Consider the following 25,405-nt stretch of genomic DNA (forward strand, 5'->3'; position numbering starts at 1 on the left):
ACTTGTTATCCGCAGATTACATGGCAGCCTTGGGCACCCTTGGGCGATGGTCTCCGATTTCAGTATCCCGGAGGATCGGGCACCTCCCAGTACAGGTTCCTGCTCGAAGGACCTGTTGGTAGAGCATGGTTTCTGGGGGAACGCTTTCTGCATCAGGTATGGGGGTATACTTCTCAGGACCCTCCCGCAGCACCCCCAGTCAGTATGCGGACTGCTGATAGGCTCTCTCACCAGGAGATAGTCGGCGGTATGCTGGGTAGTGATGCCCTGTTGCACCTCGAGGAGGGGGACTATGCCACTTACCGTCATACATATTTGATGCCTCCACTGGCGGGGGCTCGCACCCCGATGACGAGGTCTGCTGGTACGTCATCTTCGAGCCAGGCCCGGGCTCGGGCTGCAGACGCCCCTTCTACTAGTAGGGCTGGTACATCGAGAGGTGGGGGTAGATCGGTTCCTCCGACTCCTCCGACTTATCCTCATCCTGGATGGCCGGACATGCCGTCCGAGTTGACGGGATGGCGTTTTGGGACTCCTTACCCGATTCCGCTAGAGCCTCCACTTCCTGACCATAGATATGTCAGGGATCCTGATTCACCACCGGTATGATTTATAGCTTTGATTTATCAGTCGGGTACTTGGACATTCATTCATTTACTGATAGTTTTGCCTTTGTATCTGCAGCCTCCGGTTGAGTATGTGGACGAGATTCTCGGGGTGATAGCCGCACTTGAGGGCATGGTCGAGAGAGACACACCTATCCGTTATGGGTGTGCAGGTACCGTTCATTTTTCTTGTATTTATCACACTTCTGATGACACACTGGTTTTGAGCATTCTTCTGTATTGTAGAGCACATCCGACACACACCCCACTCACATACTGTACTCGTATCTGATTTTCATATTTGAACTGATGTATTGAACTTTTCATTTTCAGATGCCTCCTGTATATGCTCAGCCGCGGGCCGGGCCACCTGGGCCTCCTTGGGGAGCTGGGCCATCTGGGCCTTTCCGAGGAGTTGGGCCATCTGGGCCTTCTCAGGGAGCTGGGCCATCCAGGCCTTTCCGAGGAGCTTGAGGAGGGTCCTCCCGCAGACGTAGGGCACACGTTGTAGAGGCGGAGCCCGAGGAGGAGGAGGAGGAGGAGGTTACCGACCGCCAGTTAGAGACATCTGCTGAGGAGGGGGGCTCCGGTCTTGGTTCGGGGAACAGAGGCGAGGCTGAGGGGGATCCTGAGGACGACAACTCCGACCCGGATGATGATGATGGTGCAGAGGTTGTCCCGCAGAAGAGGATGAGGAGTGCTTCTCATTCCCGCTCCCGAGGACATTGATGCTGCTGTTTCCTGCTTTATTTTTCTTTTTGCTAGTAGTTTGTAGCACTTTGCACATTGTTAGGTATTTTTATTTTTTGTAAAACTTGTACCTTTGTTCATTGTAAAACATGATGGAATGAAACAGCTTTCGAAAAGGTGTTTGTATTTTAAACTTTTAGCATCGTATCGCATTATTTTATTTCGCACAAAAATAAAATTGAATGGGAATGTGCATTGTGTAATCACCAAGTCAGGTAGTGAACCGACGCAACAAACTAAGCAACTTAACTTACTAAGATATAACAGAACCTTAGGAAGTTTACAACTCAATAAGCAAAATACAACAGTGTTGACAACGTAAATAAACAAGACTTAAACAAAGATTGCTTAAACAGAGAGCAATGACTCAAAAACGTGAAACACGTCCGCTCGACAAACAACTCGATAAGCAAAACAATCAACTCGATAATCAAAACTCGACAACACAAAGCGTACTCCGGACGATCTGGGCGATGGAATGCATCCAAAACGGAGGGAAACGAAGGCTCTTGACACATCTGTTGCATGGAAATGCTCGAAACTTTCCCTCGAAGGGTAAAACAAAGCCAAGGAGATACACTGGAGCATTGCCGGCCACCTTTGGGAGCCGGCCAGCCAATTTTATGGAGAGGGGGAGCCGGCTGGCCAGTTTTGTAAAAAACAAATGGCCGGCCAGCCAGAAAAGGTGGCCGGCCGGCCACTTATTCCTGCAGCCACCTAGTTTTTGACACGTGTCCCCGTGAATAGTGTTTTTCCCTCTATAAAAGCCTCAACTTCGGGAACATTCATTTCATCTTAGTTTTACACAAAGATGGAGGCGTTTCTCGCAGAAAATCTCACATCTTGGATCTCTTCTCTAGATGGCTCGGAAAAGCTGAACTTCCGGGGTTTCGGTTTGAATGCACTATTCACGCTGAGCCGTACTCCGCTACATCTCCCTTTTCTCCATGCCGCGGCAAGGTTCTGGAACCCAGTGACGCACGTTTTTAGCTTCAGCGGCCAAGAGGTATGTCCCACTTTCGAAGATTTTCAGGTTTTGATGGAGTCTGAATGGTCTGAAGTGATCTTGCCCCAGCTCCGTTTTGGCCATGCCCAGGCTTTAGGGCGGATGTGTGGGCTCACGGCGCATGATGCTCGATCTCTGATCTGCAGTGGGGAACTGGACATCCTCGGCTTGATCCATCGTTTTTCCGACGCCGGTGACCGCAGCAACCATTATTGGCAGGGTTTCCGGCAACACGCCCTCTGCTTGTGTTTGTTGTCTCACTTTCTGCTTTCCTCGGGCTTCGGCGGGGCTAGCATTCGCCTGATTGAAGTTGCCCAAGGCTTGAGAGAGGGAAAGAGCTGCATCGCTATGACCTTGGCCGAGACGTTGATGGGTTTAGATTCTGTCTATCGCCGGGAGGCGACTAGGTTTGCTGGGAGTCCACTGCTGCTGCAGGTAATGTTTCCCACCCAACCTTACATTTATATTTGCTCACATCACTCGACCCTCAGGCTCGGTTTTTCTCACAAAACCCTTGTCTTACTTTTCTCTCATCGTACATCTCTCTGTTCTTTATTCTCTCATTTTCCATCCCTCCCCCAGGTATGGTTAATGGACAAGTTGCAGGTTGTGGACTCTTGCCCGGCCTATTCAGCTCGAGGCTACTTCTTTCGGCAGCGCCTAGTCAATGCTCTTGACGAAAGGTGGTGGTTTGATTGGATGTGCAATTTGTCTGCAGACCGCATTGCTTGGCGTTGTTCTTGGCTCAACCTCCCGGCAATGAGCTATAGTATGTCCCGGCTGATTGGGATCCAGTTGATTGGTCTAAGCCACTGCGTATTCTATTTTCCGTTCCGGTTCCTGCGCCAGTTTGGTCACGATCAGATCTGCCCACCGGAGGGGATTGAGTACCCAGCTGCTTTCCCGATCCGAGGTGCACAGCTTGCCCGATATGCCACAGCATGGAGGACTAGAGAGCTCCTGGCTCCTGCTCCCACTTTCAGTTGCACTTTGTCTGACGAGTGCTTGGATTGGCTCAACGAGGAGGCGCAGGTTGGGCCTAGCTTGGCATCAGATGCTTCGTCTAGCTCTGGAAGGGGGCGCAGAGATACTTGACTCGACTATGCCCCAAATTTATTGCTTTATTAGTATTTTCAAGTTTTCTTTATGAATGTAATAAAAAGGCGACCTCGATTGTATGCAAGAGCAGGAGAACTCTGTTTTGAAATCAATGAAATTGAAGGTTGTGGTACTGAAAATTTTCCGCTTTGGTCCAAAAATGGTCTTTAGTCGTAAAAAGATTAATTTGAACAAAGTCGACTTTTATTAAAACTTTTCAAAACTATTTTCGATGTGGATCAGAACTGGACACGCCGAAGATCTGTCACTGAGATGCACAACCTCAGATCCCTGCAACTGGAAAGTTGCCCCTAGTCTGAAGAACAATGCGGCACTGCATGGCAACGGAAAGTTGCCCCTAGTCTGAATATCACTGTACCGGAGATCGCGATAAATGTTGATGGATAAAGATGACTGAGATGATCAAAATGGACAGAGTTGATCGGGGAAAAGTTTATGGCTGAACTTCAATGTGAAGCTGCCTACGTATCCCAAAGATGGGAATCAAGCCTTACGTAGTTCAGGCCCAGGTTCACTCGAGTATTTTCACTCTCCTTTTGCGCTCTAACTTTTGCCAAGGCCGCCCTTTGCGGGTTTTCAACCTTGCGAGCTCAGTTTTTATATTTTCTAATTTTTTTGTGCACTGACTTTTGCCTAGGTCGCCCTTTCGGGTTTTCGGCCTAGCGAGCCTCTCAAGGATAATATTTCTTCAACTTGTCCATATTGATCGGTTGTGAGAACTCCAAGCCATCTAGATCCATCAAAACCACAGCTCCACCTGACCAGATAGCTTTGATGATGTAAGGACCAGTCCAATTGGGTTTGAACTTGCCCCTTGGGTCGTGGATGGGAGCTCGGTTGTCTTTGAGCACCAAATCTCCTTCTTTCAGATTCCTGAACTTAACCTTCTTGTTGAAAGCCCGGGCAATTCTGCGTTGATAGCCTTGGATGTGGTACAGTGCTTTCAGTCTTCTTTCATCAAAGAGCATGAGTTCTTCAAATCTGCTCTGCTGCCAATCTGCTTCGGCTATTTGGCACTCAGCCAATACTCGTAACGACGGAACCTCAATCTCGATGGGTAGAACAGCCTCCATTCCATAGACCAATGAATACGGAGTCGCTCCAGTAGAAGTTCTGATTGAAGTCCTGTAGCCCCACAGAGCAAATGGCAGCTTGTCTGGCCGATCCCGGTAGGTTCCCACCATCTTCTGCAGTATATGTTTGATATTCTTGTTGGCGGCCTCGACCGCTCCGTTGGTTTGCGGTCGGTATGTAGATGACTTATGGAAAGCCACGTTGTATTTTTCCAACAAGTCTATCACTTCTTTCTTGAAGTGGGAACCATTATCTGAAATTATCTCGTTTGGCACCCTGTAGCGACAGATGATGTTGTTTCTGATGAACTTTGAGACGTGCGACGCCTTCAACACCGCGTATGATTGGGCCTCGACCCACTTTGTGAAATAATCTATCGCCACCAGGATAAACTCATGCCCGTTTGACCCCTTCGGGGTAACAGCTCCGATCACATCAATTCTCCAAACTGAAAAAGGCCATGGCGAAGTCATGTTGTACAGCTTTGACGGCGGGATGTTCATGCAGTTTGCATGAATTTGACACTTGTGGCATCGCCGAACAAAACTAACACAATCCTCCTCCATGGTTGACCAGTAGTAGCCCTATCTGAGGATCTTTCTGGCCAGCATTACTCCATTCATATGTGCACCGCACTCCCCTCCATGGATGGCCTCCATCAGGCGTTTCGACTCTTCAGCTTCTACACAGAGCTTATGCATTCCCAGATGACCCCTTTTGTATAGCTTACCCCCGCAGATGATGAATTGAACAGCCATTCTTCTGATGGCCCTCTTATCCTTGGCATTTGCCCCTAGTGGGTACGTCTCCTTTTCCAAGAAGTTACAGATGTCGTAATACCAGGGGTTGCCGTCTTGAGCCTCATCTATGGCGGAAATCGACTCGTATGCTGGCGCAAACTTTTGATCAATAATGACTGGACGCATCCGGGCTCCGGACGGGATGTCTATCATGGAAGATAGAGTTGCTAGTGAATCTGCGAACCTGTTGTTCTCTCTTACGAGGTGGGTGAAATTTAGCTTCTCAAACCGAGGAATTAACAAATCCAAGGTTTGGTGGTAAATTATCATCCTTTCCTCCTTGACTTTCCAATCTCCTTTTGCTTGAGACACAACAAGGTTTGAGTCCCCAATAACGTCCAACCGTCTTGCCCCTAGTTCTAGGGCTGCTTCCAGGCCAGCAATACATGCCTCATACTCTGCTTCATTGTTCGAGACTTTGAACCGGAGCTTGAATGCTAAAGGGATACGGGAATCGTCAGGCACTATCAGCAACACCCCTATCCCATACCCATACTGGTTTGACGCTCCGTCAAAGTACATCGTCCAAGTTTCATCTTCGATGTGTAGAATGGCTTCATCTGGGAATAGGTACTCAACCGCTTCATCCCCCTCAACCGGGTGGTCGGCAAGGAACTCTGCTACCGCTCTTCCTTTTACTGACTTGCGCGTTACATACTTCAAATCAAATTCGGAGAGCAACAGCAGCCAACGAGCTAGCCTACCCGTAAGTGCTGGTTTCTCGAAAAGATATTTGATGGGATCCAAACGTGAAACCAACATTATAGAGTGAGCTAACAGGTAGTGTCGCAGCTTCCTGGTAGCCCATACCAAGGCCAAACAAGCCTTCTCCAGCGGTGTATAGCGGGTCTCGTAATCCAGCATCTTTTTGCTCAGATAGTAGATGGCCCTTTCCACTTTGTCTTCTTACTCCTGCGCGAGCATGCAGCCCATGGTAGTCTCAGTTACCGAAAGGTACAATATCAACGGTCTCCCCGGCTCTGGTGGTGACAACACGGGCGGGTTCTGTAGATATTCTTTGATCTGTTCAAAAGCTGCTTGACATCGGCCGTCCCATTGGAATTTCTTTCCTTTCTTCAGGAGACCAAAAAGTGGTTCACAAGTCAAGGTTAATTTAGAAATAAACCGTCTTATGAATTGCACTTTACCCAAAAAGCCTCGCACCTCCTTTTCAGTCCTTGGTGGTGGCATTTCTAAGATGGCCTTGATTTTGGAAGGGTCGACCTCGATGCCCCTTTGTGTAATCAGAAACCCTAGCATTTTTCCCGCTGTAACACCAAACGTGCACTTCTGGGGATTCAATCGCAGTCGAAACTCTCTGATCCTTTGAAAGAATTTTTGTAAGGCGGTGTAGTGGCCTTCTCTTTCTTTGGACTTGACAATCATGTCGTCCACATACACCTCGACCTCTTTATGGATCATATCATGCAATATTGTAGTTGCTGCCCGTTGATAAGTAGCTCCAGCGTTTTTCAACCCGAATGGCATCACTCTATAACAATATGTACCCTACGGGGTAGTGAATGCAGTCTTCTCCCGGTCTTCGGGTGCCATTACTATCTGATTATAGCCTGAGAAACCATCCATAAATGAAAGCAAGGCGTGTCCTGCCGTGAAATCCACCAATTCATCAATGTGTGGCAAGGGAAAGTCGTCCTTCGGACTGGCCCTGTTCAAATCTCTGAAGTCTACACAGACCCGAATTCTGCCATCCTTCTTTGGCACCGGAACAATGTTGGCCAACCAAGTTGGGTATTCGGATACCAGCAGGAAACCTGCGTCAATTTGCTTGGTGACTTCTTCCTTAATTTTGAGAGCCCAGTCCGGGCGGATCCTTCTGAGTTTCTGTTTGACAGGGCGGGCCTTGGGATCAAGAGGGATCCGGTGCTGTACAATCTCAGGATCGATTCCAGGCATGTCTTCGTAGGACCACGCGAAAACATCTTTGAAATCTTTTAATAAAGCGACTAAGCGCTCGCGTTCCTCTGAAGACAACGTGGACCAGATCTGGACCAGCCGCGGGTCCTTCTCAGTACCAACATTCACGGTAGTGATTTCATCCATTAAGGGTTTAACAAATCTTTCCTGCTCTTGATCAATTAACCGTTGCAAAACTGGAGGAATTTCTCCCTCGTTGTTTTCATCAAAATTTTGAAAATCCTGATTTAAGCAATAAATCAAAGGCACAGAAAAATACTCAGAAACCACATCCACATCATTCTCATTAAATATTTCCAAGCCGTCAGATTCCTCTGTTACAACAGACTCAAAAGAAAATGAAAATGACGACCTAGACAGGACTGTGGCATCCGGGTTATCACCCCCAGGAATACCGAACTCAGACTCAGTCGAGCTGGAACCTGATTCCGACGCACAAGATTCGGTGGAATCAGATTCCGGCTCACTACCTGACCCAGTGCTGCTAGATAAAAAGCCTTCTTCATATTGCCAGGTGAGAGAAGGTGCGATAGATGCATCCAAGATCGGCGCTGGAAAGCCCGCAGCTATTTCATCTCCAATCATGGAAACCGAAGAGTTATCCCCCAAGCACTCTTGGTCGATCGGAGGATCTGAAAGTAGACAAGCCAGTGCTACCCCCATTTGGTCGATCGGAGGATCTGAAAGTAGACAAGCCAGTGCTACCCCCATTTCAAGCTCGGTGCTCCCAGAATCTACTGCTTTACACTGCTCAACCTCAATTGGTGGGTCTGTCTGCGCTTCGGCAACGTCATCCCCAGGTAATTGTAAGTCGAAGAAGATTTCGAAACCAGGCACGCGCTTCCTCTCCGCGTTCAGCCATGGTTCTGGGAAGCCGCAGAATGGAAAGTCTTCCCCCTCCCGGACGAAGCGTCCGTTTAGGGTACCCCAGATGGGCCTATGCATTAACTCAAATGGCTTCCCAGCCTTCTTTGCTCTGGCTCTTCTGGCCATTTCTTTCCCCTTCCTCACCCAGTCCTCTTTGGTGGGCAGATAACCCAATCCAAAGGTGTGAGGGTTGTGTGGCACTTCGGCCGATGCCGCAACGCCTTTCCGGCCGCTTCTTCCTAATCCCATTCCGGGGATATGTTGTAGCTTGTTCATGAGGTAGACAGATTGAGCACTGACGTACATACCTTCATTCACAGCCATGACATTCTGCACCACTTGAGCCTCGGCCAAAGTGAACCCCGATAAAAACACATCCTTCGTGCCGTGCTTGATCTCCAAGACAGGTGTGGACACTTCCGGCGGCGGATGGATTGATGAATTCCCAAAAACGATCGCTACCCCTTTCCCGTGAGGGTACTTTAGCATCTGATGTAGAGTGGAAGAGACTGCTTTGACCTGGTGCAACCACGGTCGCCCTAAAAGTAGGTTAAAGGTTGTGGGAACGTCCAAGATATGAAATTCAATGCTGTGTTGTCCTGGACCAACCTTGGTTTGAATTTTAACAGTCCCCATCACTTCTCTGCTGGTATTGTCGTATGCTCTGATCACTTGAGTAGTTGGGACGAAGTCCACGTGCTTCAACCCGATTGCATATGCCGTTCTGGTCGGGCAGACATTAATCGCAGACCCGGTATCAACAAGTACCACCGGTATCCACTTATCTCTACATTCCACAGAAATATAGAGAGGTTTGTTATGATTTGTGCCCTCAGGCGGTAGTTCCTTGTCCGAAAAGGTTAATACCGGGGAACCTCCTCCCGGAAAAACCAGCCCAACCAGCTGTTCAGGTGTGGTGTCTATGGAGAGTTTGGACTTGTCCATAGCAGACAGGACAGCTTCCCTATGTACTCGTGATGCCATTAGCAGTCCCCAGATGGAGATGTCTGCTTGTATCTTTTTTAACTGTTTCAGCACAGCTTCCTCTTCAATCTGCTTCTCCTTCTGTTTCTCCGCTTCTCTATCCTTCCCGGATGCCTCGGGTTGGTCCAGGTGTGGGGGTTTGAAGTACCACCCACTTCTCGTCATATGGTCAACCTCATCGAGGTACCAAGTGTCATCCGGTTGATTATTTCCCCAGTCTTCATCCGTGTGGGCAAGACATAAGTCATCGTCTTCCCACCATATTCCGTCGGCAGCCAACAGACACCTGTCTGGCTCCGGTTTAGTTGTACTCGCAGTACTCCCTATCCACATGCTCGCAGCATTCTCTATCTTCGTGCACACAGCACTTTCAGTCCCCTCAGGGCCCTTAGCTTTCCTAATTCTCTCGGCATCCTCAAACTTTTCTCGTTCCAGCTGCATCAGTACAGCTGGTTGTTCAACAATTCCCGTATCCATAATGCCCAAGTCTCGAGCGGAATTCTTAGCACCGGCGCTCTCCGGCGATACAACTTGACTTCCGGCCATTCCGGCCACAGCTGATACTCCTGCCCCTGCCGGGCTCTGTTCTGGTTGGGCTTCCCCCACTTCATCTGGTTGATCCTCGAGCCATCCAGTGGCCTCCGCCGATTCCTCATAGTTGAACCAGTTGATTGACGCATCCCCCGGTTCCTGGTCATCGAAAAATTGCAGGTTGGCAAAGTCCTCCTCTACGGCTGTCAGATCATCTACCCCTAGCCCAGATCCATCCCCCCGGATCATGCACAGCTCTCCTGTCTCTGGCAATTCTATACCTAGCCCAATTCGGCTCGTTGATAGGATGTACTCGCTTGGATCATAGGCTCCCCCAGCAAAACTCTGTCCAGTCCCAGATTCAACAATCTCATTCTCTCCCGAAATCTGCCCTGCCCCATCTTCGACGGTCACCACCGTCGGTTCTGGTTGGGTTTTGGAGATGTCCACCATGCACAAGAAGTCAGTGCAATCGGGGAGGAACACCTCCGGCTTGGGTAGGTGGGATGGGGTGATATAGATACTGGGATCGTAAGATGCGACCCCAGTTTGGATAGAATTGATTCTGTTGGGAGGGGGAGCTTGGTTATGTGGTGGGAGAGGGTTGGTTGTGACATTGGGTTTATCGGGAGGCGCGATCACCTGTTTGTCGATAAGATCTTGGATCTCATGACGCAATCTGAAACAACGGTCGGTGTCGTGACCGTGTTGTTGGTGATACGCGCAGTACTTTGCTGGGTCATGAGAGGGAGGGAGTGGATTCGGTAGTGGCTTCGGCTCCAGGGGTTTCAAATGCTTTTTCCTGATCAATACCCATAGAGCTTTGGACAGGGGCATATATAATGGGGTGAAGGTTCTTTGGCCTCGAGGTTGGAATCTGGTGGTTTGTGTGTTGCTTCCGGACGCGCCGGAGAAGGGTGTGGCAGCCATGGGCCTTGGAGGGGGAGGGGGAGTGGTGGTGACCATACTGACTTCCGAGGCTCTTGTATTTGCAGCGCCACTCGGGCCCGCATTGTTGTTACGGTTGAAAGTCCTCCTCGGTTGTTCCCTGTCGTGGTCAAACAGACCTTGTTTCATTGCATCTTCGATTTGCACCCCCATCTCGTGTAAATCTGAGAAAGTAGGAAAGGGGATTACAATCATTCTCTGCATCAACTTTGGGTGGAGATTGCGCACAATCATCCGGATTTGGTCCTTATCCGTGGGCCTTAGAGTCATCATTGACGCCTTTGCCCTCCATCGGATTACAAAGTCCGAGAAAGTTTCCTTGGGCTCTTGCCTTGTCGTTTCGAGATCACGAGTTGTAATCTCGATCTGAGTGTTGTACGAATATTGCGCGACAAAGGCCTCAGCCATTTCATCCCAATTCTTCTTCACTTCATCCTCTAATTTTGCGTACCAGTGGGCGGCCACACCCGACAGGGTTCGGCCGAATAATGAAAGCTTCTGTGGTCGCGTTAGGCCCATTGGCCGCAAGATGTATGAGAACAGTCGGAGATGGACCATGGGGTCCCCGGACTCGTCAAAGCGGTCAATTTGAGGCATTTTGAACCTATCGGGCAATGTTACGGCCACGTCGGTATATCCATCCTCGATATCCGGGATAGCCTTGACCCCCTGGGATTTCTTGAAGAGCTTCTCAAGCTTGCTCAATTTCAGAGCTGTATGATCAACCTCGAACTCGAAGGGAGAGTCCGGGTGATTGGGTGTATGGACTTTGGACAGTTATGGCGGAAGCGGGGGCGGAGCTGGCCCCGTTGGAAGATTCGTGTCCTCTTGTAAGTTTTGGAGATTTGGCACAGCGTTCTGGGTGTTTGGCGGAGCGTTCTGGGTGTTTGCTCAGGTAATGGAGCCCCTGCCGGAGGAGGAATTTGGTGTGAAGCAGATGCCGCATTCTGCTGTTGCAGTCTGGTGATTAGTTCGGCCTGTTGGGCCATGATCGCGGCCTGCTGTTTGGAGAACTCCGCTTGACGGGCGGCATCATCATGCATCTGTCTCATGCTCTCCTGCATCTGGCGCATTAGAGCCTCCATCCCTGATGTATTTTGCTGATCCATCTGTCTAACTGGTATGTCTATTTCTACAGCAGTAATTGAGACCTCAGTCCTATAGTCCTCTAATGAAGTAACCCACTGCTCTGACAACCTCTATTTTGACACACTGCGCTTTTTCAGCTTTCTTTTGGTAACGGGGGGTAGAGAATGGAACACTGGCTGTCCGTCGATTAGATCCTCAGATCGATTGAGTCGACGACCTCGTGTCCAAAGTGCTTGGGGAATGCCTGCTGGGTTGGAAGCAATTGTGCTAGAACTGACCTAGCAAAAGATAAATAAAGCGAAAAGGAAATAAATAAACAGATAAACGGACAGCATAACAGCTTAAAATAAAATGCATGACACACAGCCGGGCATAACAACACACAGTCAATAAGCTGAATACACACTGTCCTCAAACACTGATTATTATCCCTGTATCACTGTCCCCTAAAACAGAATCTGATACCCGCAGATAACTAATTCTCAAATACTGGCTGATGCCTGCAGGCCTGATACCCATAATACTGAACTGATGCCCGCAGGCCTGATGCCCAAACTCATATACTGAACTGATGCCCGTAGGCCTGATACTGACAATACTGAACTGATGCCCGTAGGCCTGATGCCCAAACTCATATACTGATACATGCATTCCTGTAGAGACGCACTCTAAAGCACATAACAGATAAGTGAGAGCCAAAACACCCCTATGTTGGGGTAGGGTTTCCCTGTCCTATTTTGTCAGGAGCTAGGGTTTCACTACGCACACAGCGGTTTCAAACAACCTATAAACGGGTAAGCAACCTGTCCTAGTTTGGAATGGTCACTATGGATCCGAATATGCGCTAGGTCGAATGGTCAAAGAGGGTGCCCCGGTAAAACCGGGGTTTGTGTTCCCATACTGGCAGAGCCCACAACCGGTCAGCCTTATGGTCATGCCTTGACAAGACAAGCCTCCGGCAAACCGTTCAGGAATAGCAGATGGCAAACACGGTGTCCTAGGCGCACCAATGCAAATGCAATGCAAAGAATCACACAAGTGTAGTCAAAAACAGATATCACGAGTTCGAGTCAAGTTCTCTAAATCCCCAGCAGAGTCGCCAGAAACTGTAGACGTCCCCGAACGCCCCGGGAGGAACGAGCTCCCGTTCCGTTCATAATGGGGTCACCACAGCTCAGGACTCTCAAATTTGTCACGGTTCTAAGTCTGAACCAAAGAGTCCAAATCCGGCAAATCGTTTTGAGAAAACAGATTTTGAAAGAAGTGCCAAACATGGACTGCTTTTCCAGATACAGAGTCGCCACCTAAATATTTTATTTTTGGGAAATTTAGGAAACCCTGACTCGTTGCCTAAGGCCACGTGTCCGTCATCACCAAAGTTGCCTCCGCTCGGGAACTTGGGTACGATTGGGGAAGGTCACTTCGTGAGCACCCCCGCTCGCCCGATCAAAGATCGGCCTCTACTAACCATGATATCTATTTTTGAAAACTTTGTGTATCCTTATTCCGGTTATTAGCCTAGGTTACTATGTGATGCGCACAGCATACAAGTATAGACTGGATCGCCTGAATTGGAACAAAACATTTCATGTTTGTTTATTTGAAAAATGGTTTGCTATTCGCAAGTAGGCTTAAAATGCAGATTTTGCCACCCGCAGGTGGGCTTAGAAAACAATGGTTTTGCCACTATCTAGTGGGCTTAAAACTAACAGTTGATGATTTATTCCAATCCAAGTAACCCAACCTTCACCCACAGGCATTCAGGCAGTTATATCACATAAGCAAATAGCCTCATGGTAAGCATGCTATCATGGCAGTCACTCACACGCATGCAAGGATGCTAAAGCATAAAACTTACCGTGTACTCCAAGCCAAAATGGAAATCACATTAGAAATCATGCATGACCCTAAATATACAGAAATGCCTAATGCAACACATGCAAAAATGCAACCTATAATAGGCTCGGCTATTCTAAACATGGCATATGGAATGCTACAGCTAACATATATTCAATTTGGAATTGAAAATACAATGCAGTTAGTATGATGCGCCGAGCCCGGTGCATGCAAAACGGATGAATGATGCAAACATGCTGTCATACTGTATGCTAATTGAAATATGCCCTAATCTAACCATCATAAGCGGATAAATAAAAGGGAAGAAAGACGTGGGGTTGGAAGACATACATCACACTCACGCACACTTATTACAGTTGCGCCCTCGCGCAGAGGGTCCGAATAAATATACAGTCCCGAATAAAAGAATATTACAGTCCAAATATTACAGTCCGAATAATATACAAATTCCTAATTAATTAACAAATTAACTAAGAAAACTGTAAAACTGGCATGCAAGCCAGGGACTGCCTTGCTTCTGATGAATGATGCATGTCTGGGCTGCCTTGCGCGAAAATCCACCGGGATGCCCCAATTAGCCTCTGTTTAGCAGTTATTCTTGGAAAGCGTGGCAAACTCCGAAAAGTTGCTGATTCTTCATTTTGCTGCAACAGAGAGCAGGAAAGGGGCATAGCAATGTATTTTCACAGATATATGCATGCATCGATCCTCGTGCCACCAATCACGCATATCGAGACATGATGGCCGAGGAGTCGAATTGCACAATTTAATATGGGATGAATGCACATGAAAACACAACGAGACCTAACTCCATCATGGATGACCCGGAGTGTCGGTGACTAGGGAATTGAGATACATTCCGTCACTCGGAGTACGAAATGCACCTCGTTTCCCGTGCCCGGGCTAACTCCTATCCCGAACACGATGCAATATGCATGACATGCATGAAATGCGACTAAGATACAATCCTAACATACACAATGTCATGAAAATGAGGTGCCTCGAAATGCGTGCACATGGGCACGCAAACCGAGGCAATGGCATACGCAATGCAATATGGCTAAAATGGCATATAGAATGCAACATGGACTTATACTAACATGAGAGAGCCTCAGCCACACTCACATAAGAGGCCGATGGATGAAAATGAAGTGCCTCGAAATGCGTGCACACGAGCACGCAAACTGAGGCAATGCCATACGCAATGCAAATGACATGAAAATATGATATGGGCTTATACCAACATGAGAGAGCCTCAACCACACTCACATAGGATGCCGATGGATGAAAATGAAGTGCCTCGAAATGCGTGCACACGGGCACGCAAACCGAGGCAATGGCATACGCAATGCAAATGAGATGAAAATATGATATGGGCACATGTTAAGGGAATTTCAGCACTGAAATGTGGGGGAAAACAGCCCCGAAATGAGGCGAAAGTGCACCCGATGCATGGAATAGTCCCGAAACATGGATTTTGGCACCCAAAATGGCCTATAGCTATACCAAACATGCACAATATGGACATGCAATGAATAGACAGTAGCAAGGCAGCCCCAAAATAAGCATTTTATCAGTACAAATCATGGCCAAACATCAAGCAAAGATAGGGCAACAATGGCATGCAAAAATAGGGGCCAAGAGAGGGCAATGAAACAAGTGGTATATACAAAGCTCAAACTGAAAAATTCCCTTCTAAAACACTGAATAGGGACAAAAAATATGCACATTTACAGTTTATGGCAGCCCCAAAATCAGTATACAAACATGCTAGAAATGTAATGCAAAATGAGGCTCAAAAATGGCTATAACACAAAGTATGCAAAATATTCAACAAACAGCCAAAGACCCTTGATGAAACATGATGAATGGGCCAAAATAAGACTATTTTTAGTTCTGTAAAATGACTAAAAACCAAAGCATACTAGGCTGCCAAGACATGCAAGAAAAGGGGACCAAGGAGGGATACAACATGAAGTAGCATATGGAGGTCCCAAACCATGAAAGGCCCTTAATAAAACATGAATAATGGACCAAAATAAGACTATTTTTAGTACTGTAAAAAGACTAGAAACCGAAGCACAATAGGCTGCCAAGACATGCAAAAATGGGGACCAAAAGAGAATATAAAGGCAAGTATAGCATGGAGGTCCCAAACAGTGTTGAGCCCTTCTTCAATGTTGAAGAGGGGCTCAAAATAAGCCTGTTTTTAGTTCTGTAAAATGCCCAAAAATGGAAGCATAATGGGCTGCCAAAGCATGCAAGAAAAGGGGACCAAGGAGGGATACACCATGAAGTAGCATATGGAGGTCCCAAACCATGAAAGGCCCTTAATAAAACATGAATAATGGACCAAAATAAGACTATTTTTAGTACTGTAAAAAGACTAAAAACCAAAGCACAATAGGCTGCCAAAGCATGCAAGAAAATAGCATTTAAGGAAGATATTGAAGCAAGTGCAAGATGGGGGGCTCAAACAGGGTTGAGCCCTTAAGAGAAAGTCAAAAAGAGCTCAAAATAAGGCCACTTTCAGTTATGGCCGGAGCTCAAAGCAAAAAACATATATGGCTAAGAAATGTTGCAAAAATAAGCTCAAAAAGGGGGAAATGGCAACTCACCCTTGTAGACCACTCTTTGGTTGCTTCTTGGACCAAGTTGCAGCACCTTTTGCCTCTGAGAAACCCTCCTTGATTCTGGGAATGGAGTGGTGGTGATGGTGTTAGGTGGTAGTGAAGAAAAGGGGATGAAACTTGGGTGTTTTAGGGTAGAAAATGAGAGAAGGAGAGGGGATATAATGCAAGAGGCTCAAAGGATTTTTTTCTAACCCCTAATACAAATGCTTGCAGCTGGTTATAAGGAACAAAAAGAGGGTGTAAAGGTGGGGAAAAGGTGGGGGAAAAGGAGGTAAGTTTTCCCCCAAAAAAATATCCCCCGGATTGAGATATTTTCTGGGGGATACAGCTATACAGCTGTAAGTGTGTGTTGCAAGGAACCAGGCCGGCCACCTTTTGGAGCTGCAGGTGGCCGGCCGGCCACCCCCCCTAGCCGGCCGGCTAGGGGTCAAAAAGGTCAAATTGAGTTAGTGGCCGGCCACCACAAAAAGATGGCCTTCCAGGTTCCCTCATCACAACCCTGTGGTTCGAATTTGGAAATTCTAAAACAGGAGAGAGAACAAGCCACTTCTAGGGGGGGTCAAAAGGGTCAGGTGACATTAGTGGCCGGCCACCAACTTTTAAGATCCTCCCAAGTGTGTACATCACAAATATGTGGTTCAAAGTTCAAGAAAGTGGCCCAAGGGTGTTCAACATTGGCTCGGAAGGAGGGGTTCAAAAGGGTCAAGCAACATTAGTGGCCGACCACCAACTTTTAGGGTCCTCCCATGTGTGTACATCACAAATATGTGGTTCAAAGTTCAAGAAAAAGGGCCCAGGTTGTTCAACATCAGCTCGGAAGTGAGAAAAACGGGCGTCGGAGGGCGCCGGAGGAGCAAAAACTGGTTGTTGAAACAATTGCTGGCCTCCCACCCTTCTACGGCCTTCCCGGTGATAAAACAGAGGTACCTGCCAAAAATGAACAAAAACCGATGCAAAACGAATGCTCGGGGACCAAAACACGCAGTTCGGGGTCCCGAAAACGGGCTGTTAAGCACCGAAAGTGGCATTCGGCCACGAAGTGGGTTTCTCAGACCCCAGTGTCCCTCAAATGGGAGTAAAAAGGAAGTATGCCAAAAATCAGAACAAACGGAGATGGTTAGGCGGTCCCGAACCGAGGCACACGGCCAACGGTCCCGAAAAACCGGAAACCGGACATCGAAATGGGCAAAATGGCCTGCGGCCACAAAATGTAGCCCACGGCCACTGAGAGATGGTCTACGGGACCTCTCCCTCCCCTCAGGAAAAGAAACAGAGAAAACCAAGTCTGGTTCGCAAACCGAGACAAGGCACAGAAGAGGGTTCGGAAATCCGGAGGCAGGGCTCACGGCCGCGACTCTGAAACTTCTGAACGAGCACATTATGCAACATCACCAAGCGCTCAACTGGTGACGTCTGAGTCTTAAGGTCGGTCAAAAATGGGGTGTCTACACTGTCATTTTTACCGGTATTAACCGGAAGGCTCGACACCTATCCGCGCGGTTTTCTGGTCTTTCACCTTGGACACTCAGGCCAACTTATCAAATTCATCTACACCCCCTAACTGGACTTACCACCGTATTTACCCCATACGCAGATTCGTAGTTCACATTATAATATAATCCTTCTCAAAATAAACATGATGAGAATGTGCAATGATAATGGTAAATCAAATGGTGACATGATGCAATACAAAATATCTCAAATATCCTTCCATTTCAAAACATTTCTATAACAGCATCAATTTACTACATTACCCATTTCTTCTACTCAATATTATTTCACAATGACCATGCCATCAATTCATAGCAATAACAACATCTTTTCATGCTCAATTCACTACAAATTGGCCCTCTTCAAGACTACATGTGATGCCTTTCAATCATCAATTCCAATGTTTATAATTTTCTCTAACCTAGGTGCACAACCATTTGTTATTTTACAACAATACACTTTTCAATGCTCAACAATAATGTTAAGATAAATAACTCTTTTCTCATACACTAAGTAAATTACCATTCATGCTAAACAATGTGATGAAGTTTCACTCTCTAATTTTAAAACAACAAGATGCCTTTAAACATGTTTACATCTTTCAAAAATCCCCAAAATTTCTAGGGTTTTATGTCAAAATCAAAACAAACACCTCTCCTCTCTTTTGAAAGGGTTTTCTATCAAGATAACACACCACCTATTATGTGACCTAAAAATCTTTAAGAAATTAGTTTAGGAGGAGAGGGAAAATCAAACCCATTTTTAAAAACCCTAGCATTTATGAGTCAAGACCAAACATTTCAAAATCATTAACGGAACCTTTAAATCTACCAAATCTAACATAAATATATATATAACTCAAGGAAACTTCCCTACCTCAAGGTTTCGATGAAGAAGATAATGAAACCCTAGCTTCAATGGAGGATTCTTCAATGTTCCACAACCCTAAGAGAAAACCCAACTTGGATCTTCAAGATTGGTAAGAAATGTTGGTGATTTAGACCCAAAATTGACAAGAATCAAGGTGTTTTAGGGCTTTGGTGAGAGTTTCTAGAGACAAGGGAGAGTAAATGTGTTTTTAGAAGAGAGAAGTGTAAACAAAAGAGATGGAATCAGCCCTAAAAGAGAAAGGAAAACAGAGCCCCAAATTTGCCTAGTTTGCCGCACGTGAGGTGCCCATCCCCACACGTGTGGAGCGCCCTTCCCGCACATGCGGCCCTCACCCCCGCACGTGCGGTGGCTCCGCCGTACCTCAGCCCGCACCTGCCTTTTAGGTAGTGTACAACTCACCCAAGTCATCCACTCCCGCACGTGCGACTCCCATCTCGCACGTGTGGCCCTTATCTCACAAGTGTGACCCTGGACCAGCAGCCCAAAAGATTTTTGCTTTGCTCTCGGGCACTCCGGTCCTGATCCCGTATTTCCCGGAACTAGTGAGATCCAACGACGAACACCACGAGAACAAGGATTCTAATTCAAGAAATTTTTTCGAATGTTTCAAGCCCAAAAAAAAATAAAATATAAAAGAAAGACGGGGCGAAGAAAGAAAGAAAAGAGGAGGGAAGGAAGAAAGGAAAGACCCGGTCATCACAGTTCATATGGTGCCGCAACTTAATATTTATTGGTTAAAGTAATAGGACCCAGTACTTTTTGCTAGAATTTTAAGAGACAGCTTAACAAATATCAAGTAATAAATTGTGTGGAACAATACTCCAAAATCATCAAATAGTAACTCCACCCTACAAGAAGCATACAAATACAAGTCTAAAGGAAAATTTTTGGAAGTACAATCACTTATAAGAATAATAGCACAATTTTTGCTATCTTTTTGTATGATCGGGTGTCCAAATCAGCTATCAAGGAATTTTATACCAAATTATGTTGAGATATGTTAAGTAGCTAAACATCAAAGACCAAGTCTTGTACCAAAAAATGGGGGGGAAAAGACCAAGCCACCTAACAAGGTGCAGGTTATGAAATTAGTTTTATTTTATTTTATTATATTTTGCGTTAAAGTGATTGATGTAATTTTTGCTTACAACTTGTAAAACAAAAATAATTTAAATAAACTAAAAAAATTGATTATAGAAAAATAAGGGAGCTTAGTGTGTACTTTAGTAACTCTTATGCTTCTAAAATTGAGAGCATACCCTCCACGGCTCTCTACATATAATAGATGATGAGACAAAATATTTATTGTATTGCTTGCCTTGTTGGAGCTCCATTTTATAACGATACTAGACAAAATGTTTAAAATTCATTAAATGCCTCTCCTATTGAAGATGCTCTTCTAAATTATTTGGTGGACATAAAGTAATGGGTTTGAATCTCATTAGTGGTCGTTGGGAGCATGAGACTCTAGAGCCACTGGCTCCTCACCATTATATGCCCCTTCGATGAGGATTGGGTCAATTTATGGTTTAATTTGCCTAAAAGAAGTGTGTCCAGAACCTCTAGAGTGAGAGTTATCTAAAGTTTGATAGAGTGATACAAAATAGCATTGTTTTATACAAAACAATATCGTTTTGTTTATTTCTCAAAAAGAAAAAAGAAAGAAAAAAAAGCACAAAGCGAACGAACGGAAAGAGAGAAAAAGACTGTCAATGCCGGTTCTTTATCACCAACCTTTCTCACCGATAGCAGCCTCCTCTTCCCCTACCCCATCAACCGCTACCAGCCTTTACCCCACTCTCCACCGGTCACCCACCGAATCCCAAAAACAAAAAAAGAAAAAAAAGAAAAGAGAGAGAAAAACTGTAGATCTAGGCAATCTCTCACTTCATTTTTTTTTTTTTTTTTTTTTTTAAGGAAGGAGGTAGGGGAGGGGGGAAGGGGTGGAGGGGATTCGATGGGTAAAAGAAGGTGGGTGTGGTAGAGATTGGAAATGGTCGACATGGTGGAGAAAGAGGTGGCTACTGCCTTCGAGAGAGGTTATTGATGAAAAACCAACACCTGCAATATCTCTCTCTTTTCATTCAACTCTTCTTTTCTTTTCTTTTCTTTTTTATATTAAACAAAACGACATCATTTTGTATAAAATAATGTTGTTTTGTATCACTCTACCAAACTCTAGATAACCCTCACTTCTAAAGGAATCGAACGCAGAAGAAGCACTTGAGACTCATGTTTAGGCTTGTCTAGACCCTGTATGTTCGGTACCCCAATGGGAAGGATATTCTTTCCACCCAAGAAAGGTTGCCACAAGTTGGTCACCTCCTCTTAGAGATGTAAGAAAAATCAAAAAAATTGACCAAATCAATTGAACTGAAACGGTTATATTTGGTCTGTTTTTTAATAAGAATCGGTCTCTGCAATTTTTTAATTAAATTTTTTTCGATTTTTACTTCAGTATCAGTTCAAACACCTTTTGTACTGAACTAAACCGAAACCATCTGTTTTAACATATATTGTATTTATAATATATATATATATATATAAATACATATATATATAATCTAATAATATAATGATGTTAATAAGTATAATAAATTATTAACCTTATCATCTCTATAATTTAAGTTAGTAAACTCTTATTATATATAATCTTAACTCTTACTCATTATGAAACCTTAGTATTTGTTTTTATTTTATTTTATTTTTTTTGCATTTTTATTAATCTAGAAATTGAAAAGTATTTATTAAATGGATGGATTAGATATGTTTGAAGTGGTGGACAAATAACTAATTCAATGCTTTTTACATAAATTAGTGACTATACCAACATTGTGTTTGGTTGGGGAATTAGGAAAGGAAAAAAAGAAAAGGTAGGTGAAATGTGAAAAAATATATATTTACATTTCACCTAATTTCACATATATTTTTCAATTCATTTTCTAAATCCCTTTCCAAATCTCCCAACCAAACATAGCTTAAAAAGTGACTCAAATTTGAAAGGTTCTAGACCGATTAAACCGCATCGAACCAAACTATTTCAATTGGTTCGGTTCGGTGCCATTTGATAGAAAAAACAGTCTGTATCAGTGCTCAAAATAATAAAACTGACATTATCGGTTCGGTGAAAGATTTCATTTAAATACTGACCGTACCAAACTAATTACATCCCTACCTCCTCCTATCCTCTTTTTAGCTGACAAAAAAATATATATATATAGGGACAATAATGGGAAAAAAAAATCGCCAATGTTTGAGCTTTGTAACAAAACAAATCTTGAGTTTTTAATTTTATCAATTTAAATCCTAATCTTTTAATTTGTTTTCAATCTAAATGATTCGCCTATTTTTGCTTAGAAAAATCAATAGAAAAAGAGTAATTTAGCTATTAAAATCAATTTAGGTATACATAAAATGTCTAAAATATCCATTTTCATTGAGTTTAATGATTAAAATACTTATTTTCCCATCGATTTTACTCAATGGAAATATACAAATGGTTGAGGTTATAAAAACAAATCAAAATTTTAGAATTTAAATTGATAAAATTAAAAACTCAAAAATTATTTTGTTACAACAGTCAAACTCTGAATTTTGTGTGTGTGTAATTCAATTACTTCTTTCTATTAATGTTTATTCATCTGTACCTTAAAATAAATCAATTCCCTTAAATAGTAAAACCGAAATGGGAGGGTACCAATTAATTGTCCAATGAGTTGATACTGTTAAAACAAACTATATGAGAAATTTTTAAGTAGTTTGGCATACAAGAGAGAGCTCCAGTCGAGTAGGCTTCACAAAAACGTCCATTTGAAAGGTTTAGGTAGAGTCCTGCAAAGGGAAAACAGGTCAATCACAACAAAGTCGGTTACAATTAGTTAATCCTGTTCAAACCATACAAATCTTTTGATTGTCAGGTTGAGCACATGTAAATTAACTTTAATTGCTAAATGATGTGGAAAAGAAGGAAAAGAAAAAAAAAATTGGAAATGGGGATTTTATGATTACCTTGTCTAATTAGCACTATAATCTATAGAAAGGGTATTAAGATTCTGCTGTGGCTAACTTTTCTTCTCTCATCCACTCGATGAAATCATCAAAGATTAATGGCCAAGCTTGGGTTGTATCATAATTTTTAAGGTCTGGAAAGCTTATCTTCAATAAACAGGAAAGAGTAAGAGGAAAGAACTCTTCATAAATACAACTGAAACTAGCTCAAAATAATAGAAATAATACATCTAATGAAGTCAAAGAGCCTGTTTGTTTCCACTTTTAAGAAAAGCTAGCTAAAAAAAAAAGTACCCTAACTTTTTTAGTGCAAGTACTAAAGCATGTGTTTTAAAATTTCAAGCTAGAGAAATTGCAAACAAGTGTAGATAAATGGTTCGGTTCGGTCAAAGTTGAGGGAAAGTTTAGCACCTAACTGAACCTCTCAGTTTTGACAATTGAGGAACCGACACAAGCTATATCATATGGGTCAGTTTTGTCAGTTTGGCATCGAAGAGGGATTTACATGAGGTCATTGAGAATAAATAAAGAAAAAGAATGAATGTAACTCTATAAATGTATAGCTCCCTATATCACAAAAAACATGTACTATATTGGTCACTTATCTTGTAATGCCCAAAGAATTAAAATATAAAAAATTTAAATATAATATTTTAGTTGGTTCGGTTTGTATCGGTGGAAAAAAATTCAAAACCGAAACAAACCATACGTTATGAAAGACAGACCGAAATCCAAAATTAGCAGTCGATTCAGTTACATTGGCTTTTCTTACACCCCTAAAAGAGTGGCAAACAAACGTGCACAAATAAAATATTAATGCCAGTGCCATATCATGTCGCACAAAAGGTTACTAATGAGTGGTACTTTCAGCGAAGTGAAAGAAAAGCTAACATACCCAGAAACTTCGTCCATAATATTACCCAAAATAAAAGTGGCTCAGATTCTAATAGAGTAATGGGGGACTAAATCTAGAATGAAATTGATTTTGAATGAAATTCTAGACAAAAATTTTGGTTATGTATTGTTGCTTTTCAGCGAAAGAGCTCAATATATAGATCTACCTACCAAAATAGATACAAAAATGATTGTACAATAGTCTGAACAACAGAAATAAACAAAAGCGCAAAGTACAATAAGTGGTAAAACTGAAAAATCGGGATACCTGACTGCAAAACCGCAGAAAGCTTGTTCATCGATCCATGTTAATCACCTTATAATCATTACGGGTCTGATGAAAAATCAAGTACAAACATCACAAATCAAATCATTGGATAACATTATAATTGAGATGTTGATCATGATTCACAAGATCAAGATGCATTTCTGTAAAGAGTAATGCTATACATAAATGGATTGCTTACCAATTTTCTTGCCATACACCAAGGCAACGGGGCTTACATGTATTTATTAATAAAAGCCCCACTACCTTCGTGTCTGGTGCTAAGAAATCCATTATAGCAATTTTTTAGGTAGTGTTATTCGGTTAGTTATTGTTAACGTCATTACATCATATTTTTAGTTCTACAAAACTCATCAACAATTTCCACATATGTACTCTAATAGGCTTAATATCATAAATTTGCAATAATAACATCACAAGTAATTCAAACTTGTCGAATTACATCTGTCACGACCCCATTTCGCCCCTAGTAGAATGGTACCATGATGGCCAGCAATCCGAGATTACCAAAAGCCAACTTACAAGGATTCACACACAATCAGAGTATACATATGGGGCTAACATGTGCGGAAGTAATAAATTTAAATCTAATTAGTCCATAAGAGCTGTGCATAGATCAAATGAAATGTCATACATCTTATCAAGGTCTTACAACTCGGATACAATAAAATGAAATACAAAATACATCTTGACCAAAAGGCTTCTCAAGCCATCATATACAAAACACAATGAATTACAAGCTAAGAAGCATGATCTTCAAGATGCTACAAAATGCGAGTCCAAAACAAGTTGCAAAGCACATCTAGGCATCACCGATGTCCTGCTTATCACCTACATATATATAGAGAGGGTGAGCTTGGATACTCAGTGAATGGTACAAGTAATAAAGGGTTTGCATGAATAATATCCGAGATCTTTATCAAAGCGACACACATTATATCTTGCACAAAATCAAAGACAAAACAAGTTCATCTAACAAGTCTTTCAAGCTTCATCAACAAAAGTCTTTCAAGACTCTCAAGTTTCAAGGGGTGACATTAACAAAGGTGCTACAAAAGCTTAGAGTCCTCTAGCACGTAAGGACTTGTGCTACAAATGCTTATAGTTCCCTAGCACGTACGGACTAGTGGCACAAATGCTTATAGTCCCCTGGCACGTACGGACTTCCAAAGGTTGTGCTACAAATGCTTATAGTCCCCTAGCACGTACGGACTTCCAAAGGTTGTGCTACAAATGCTTATAGTCCCCTAGCACGTACGGACTAGTGCCACAAATGCTTATAGTCCCCTGGCACGTACGGACTTTCAAAGGTTGTCATTCAAAACAAAACTTATACTTGGCACACAAAACAGGGATAATCATTCATGCTTGATTAAATACTTTTCAAAACAAAGCAAAGCAAGGCTTATCAAAACATTATAACAAAGCTTTATTAAAGATACCACTCACATAGTTCTTCAAGCGTCGGGGTCAAAGTAAGAGTCCAAGTCCTACAAACACATGACAAAGTCTATTGAATGTATTCTCAAACAAGCTTCACATGAATGTAAATGATCTCGGCATTCCTTCAAAACTAAATCGGACCAAAACAAAACACTGTTTCTCATCTCGGGAGAACATAATGGGCACCAACC

The 25,405-nt window shown here is 43.8% G+C and overlaps 1 protein-coding gene across 1 annotated transcript in view; it reads left to right on the forward strand.

Moving 5' to 3' along the window:
- Positions 1-25,405, forward strand: part of LOC145823797 (uncharacterized) — a 31,487-nt gene that overhangs the window by 808 nt on the left and 5,274 nt on the right. The window contains exons 3-4 of the mRNA XM_082923318.1: positions 16-603; positions 685-778. Of these exons, the coding sequence (XP_082779444.1) occupies positions 16-603; positions 685-778 (682 nt within the window). The remainder of the gene's footprint in view (positions 1-15; positions 604-684; positions 779-25,405) is intronic.

Source organism: Camellia sinensis, chromosome 4 (assembly GCF_055761805.1).
Source record: "Camellia sinensis isolate YWXY chromosome 4, ASM5576180v1, whole genome shotgun sequence".
Lineage (NCBI taxonomy): Eukaryota > Viridiplantae > Streptophyta > Magnoliopsida > Ericales > Theaceae > Camellia > Camellia sinensis.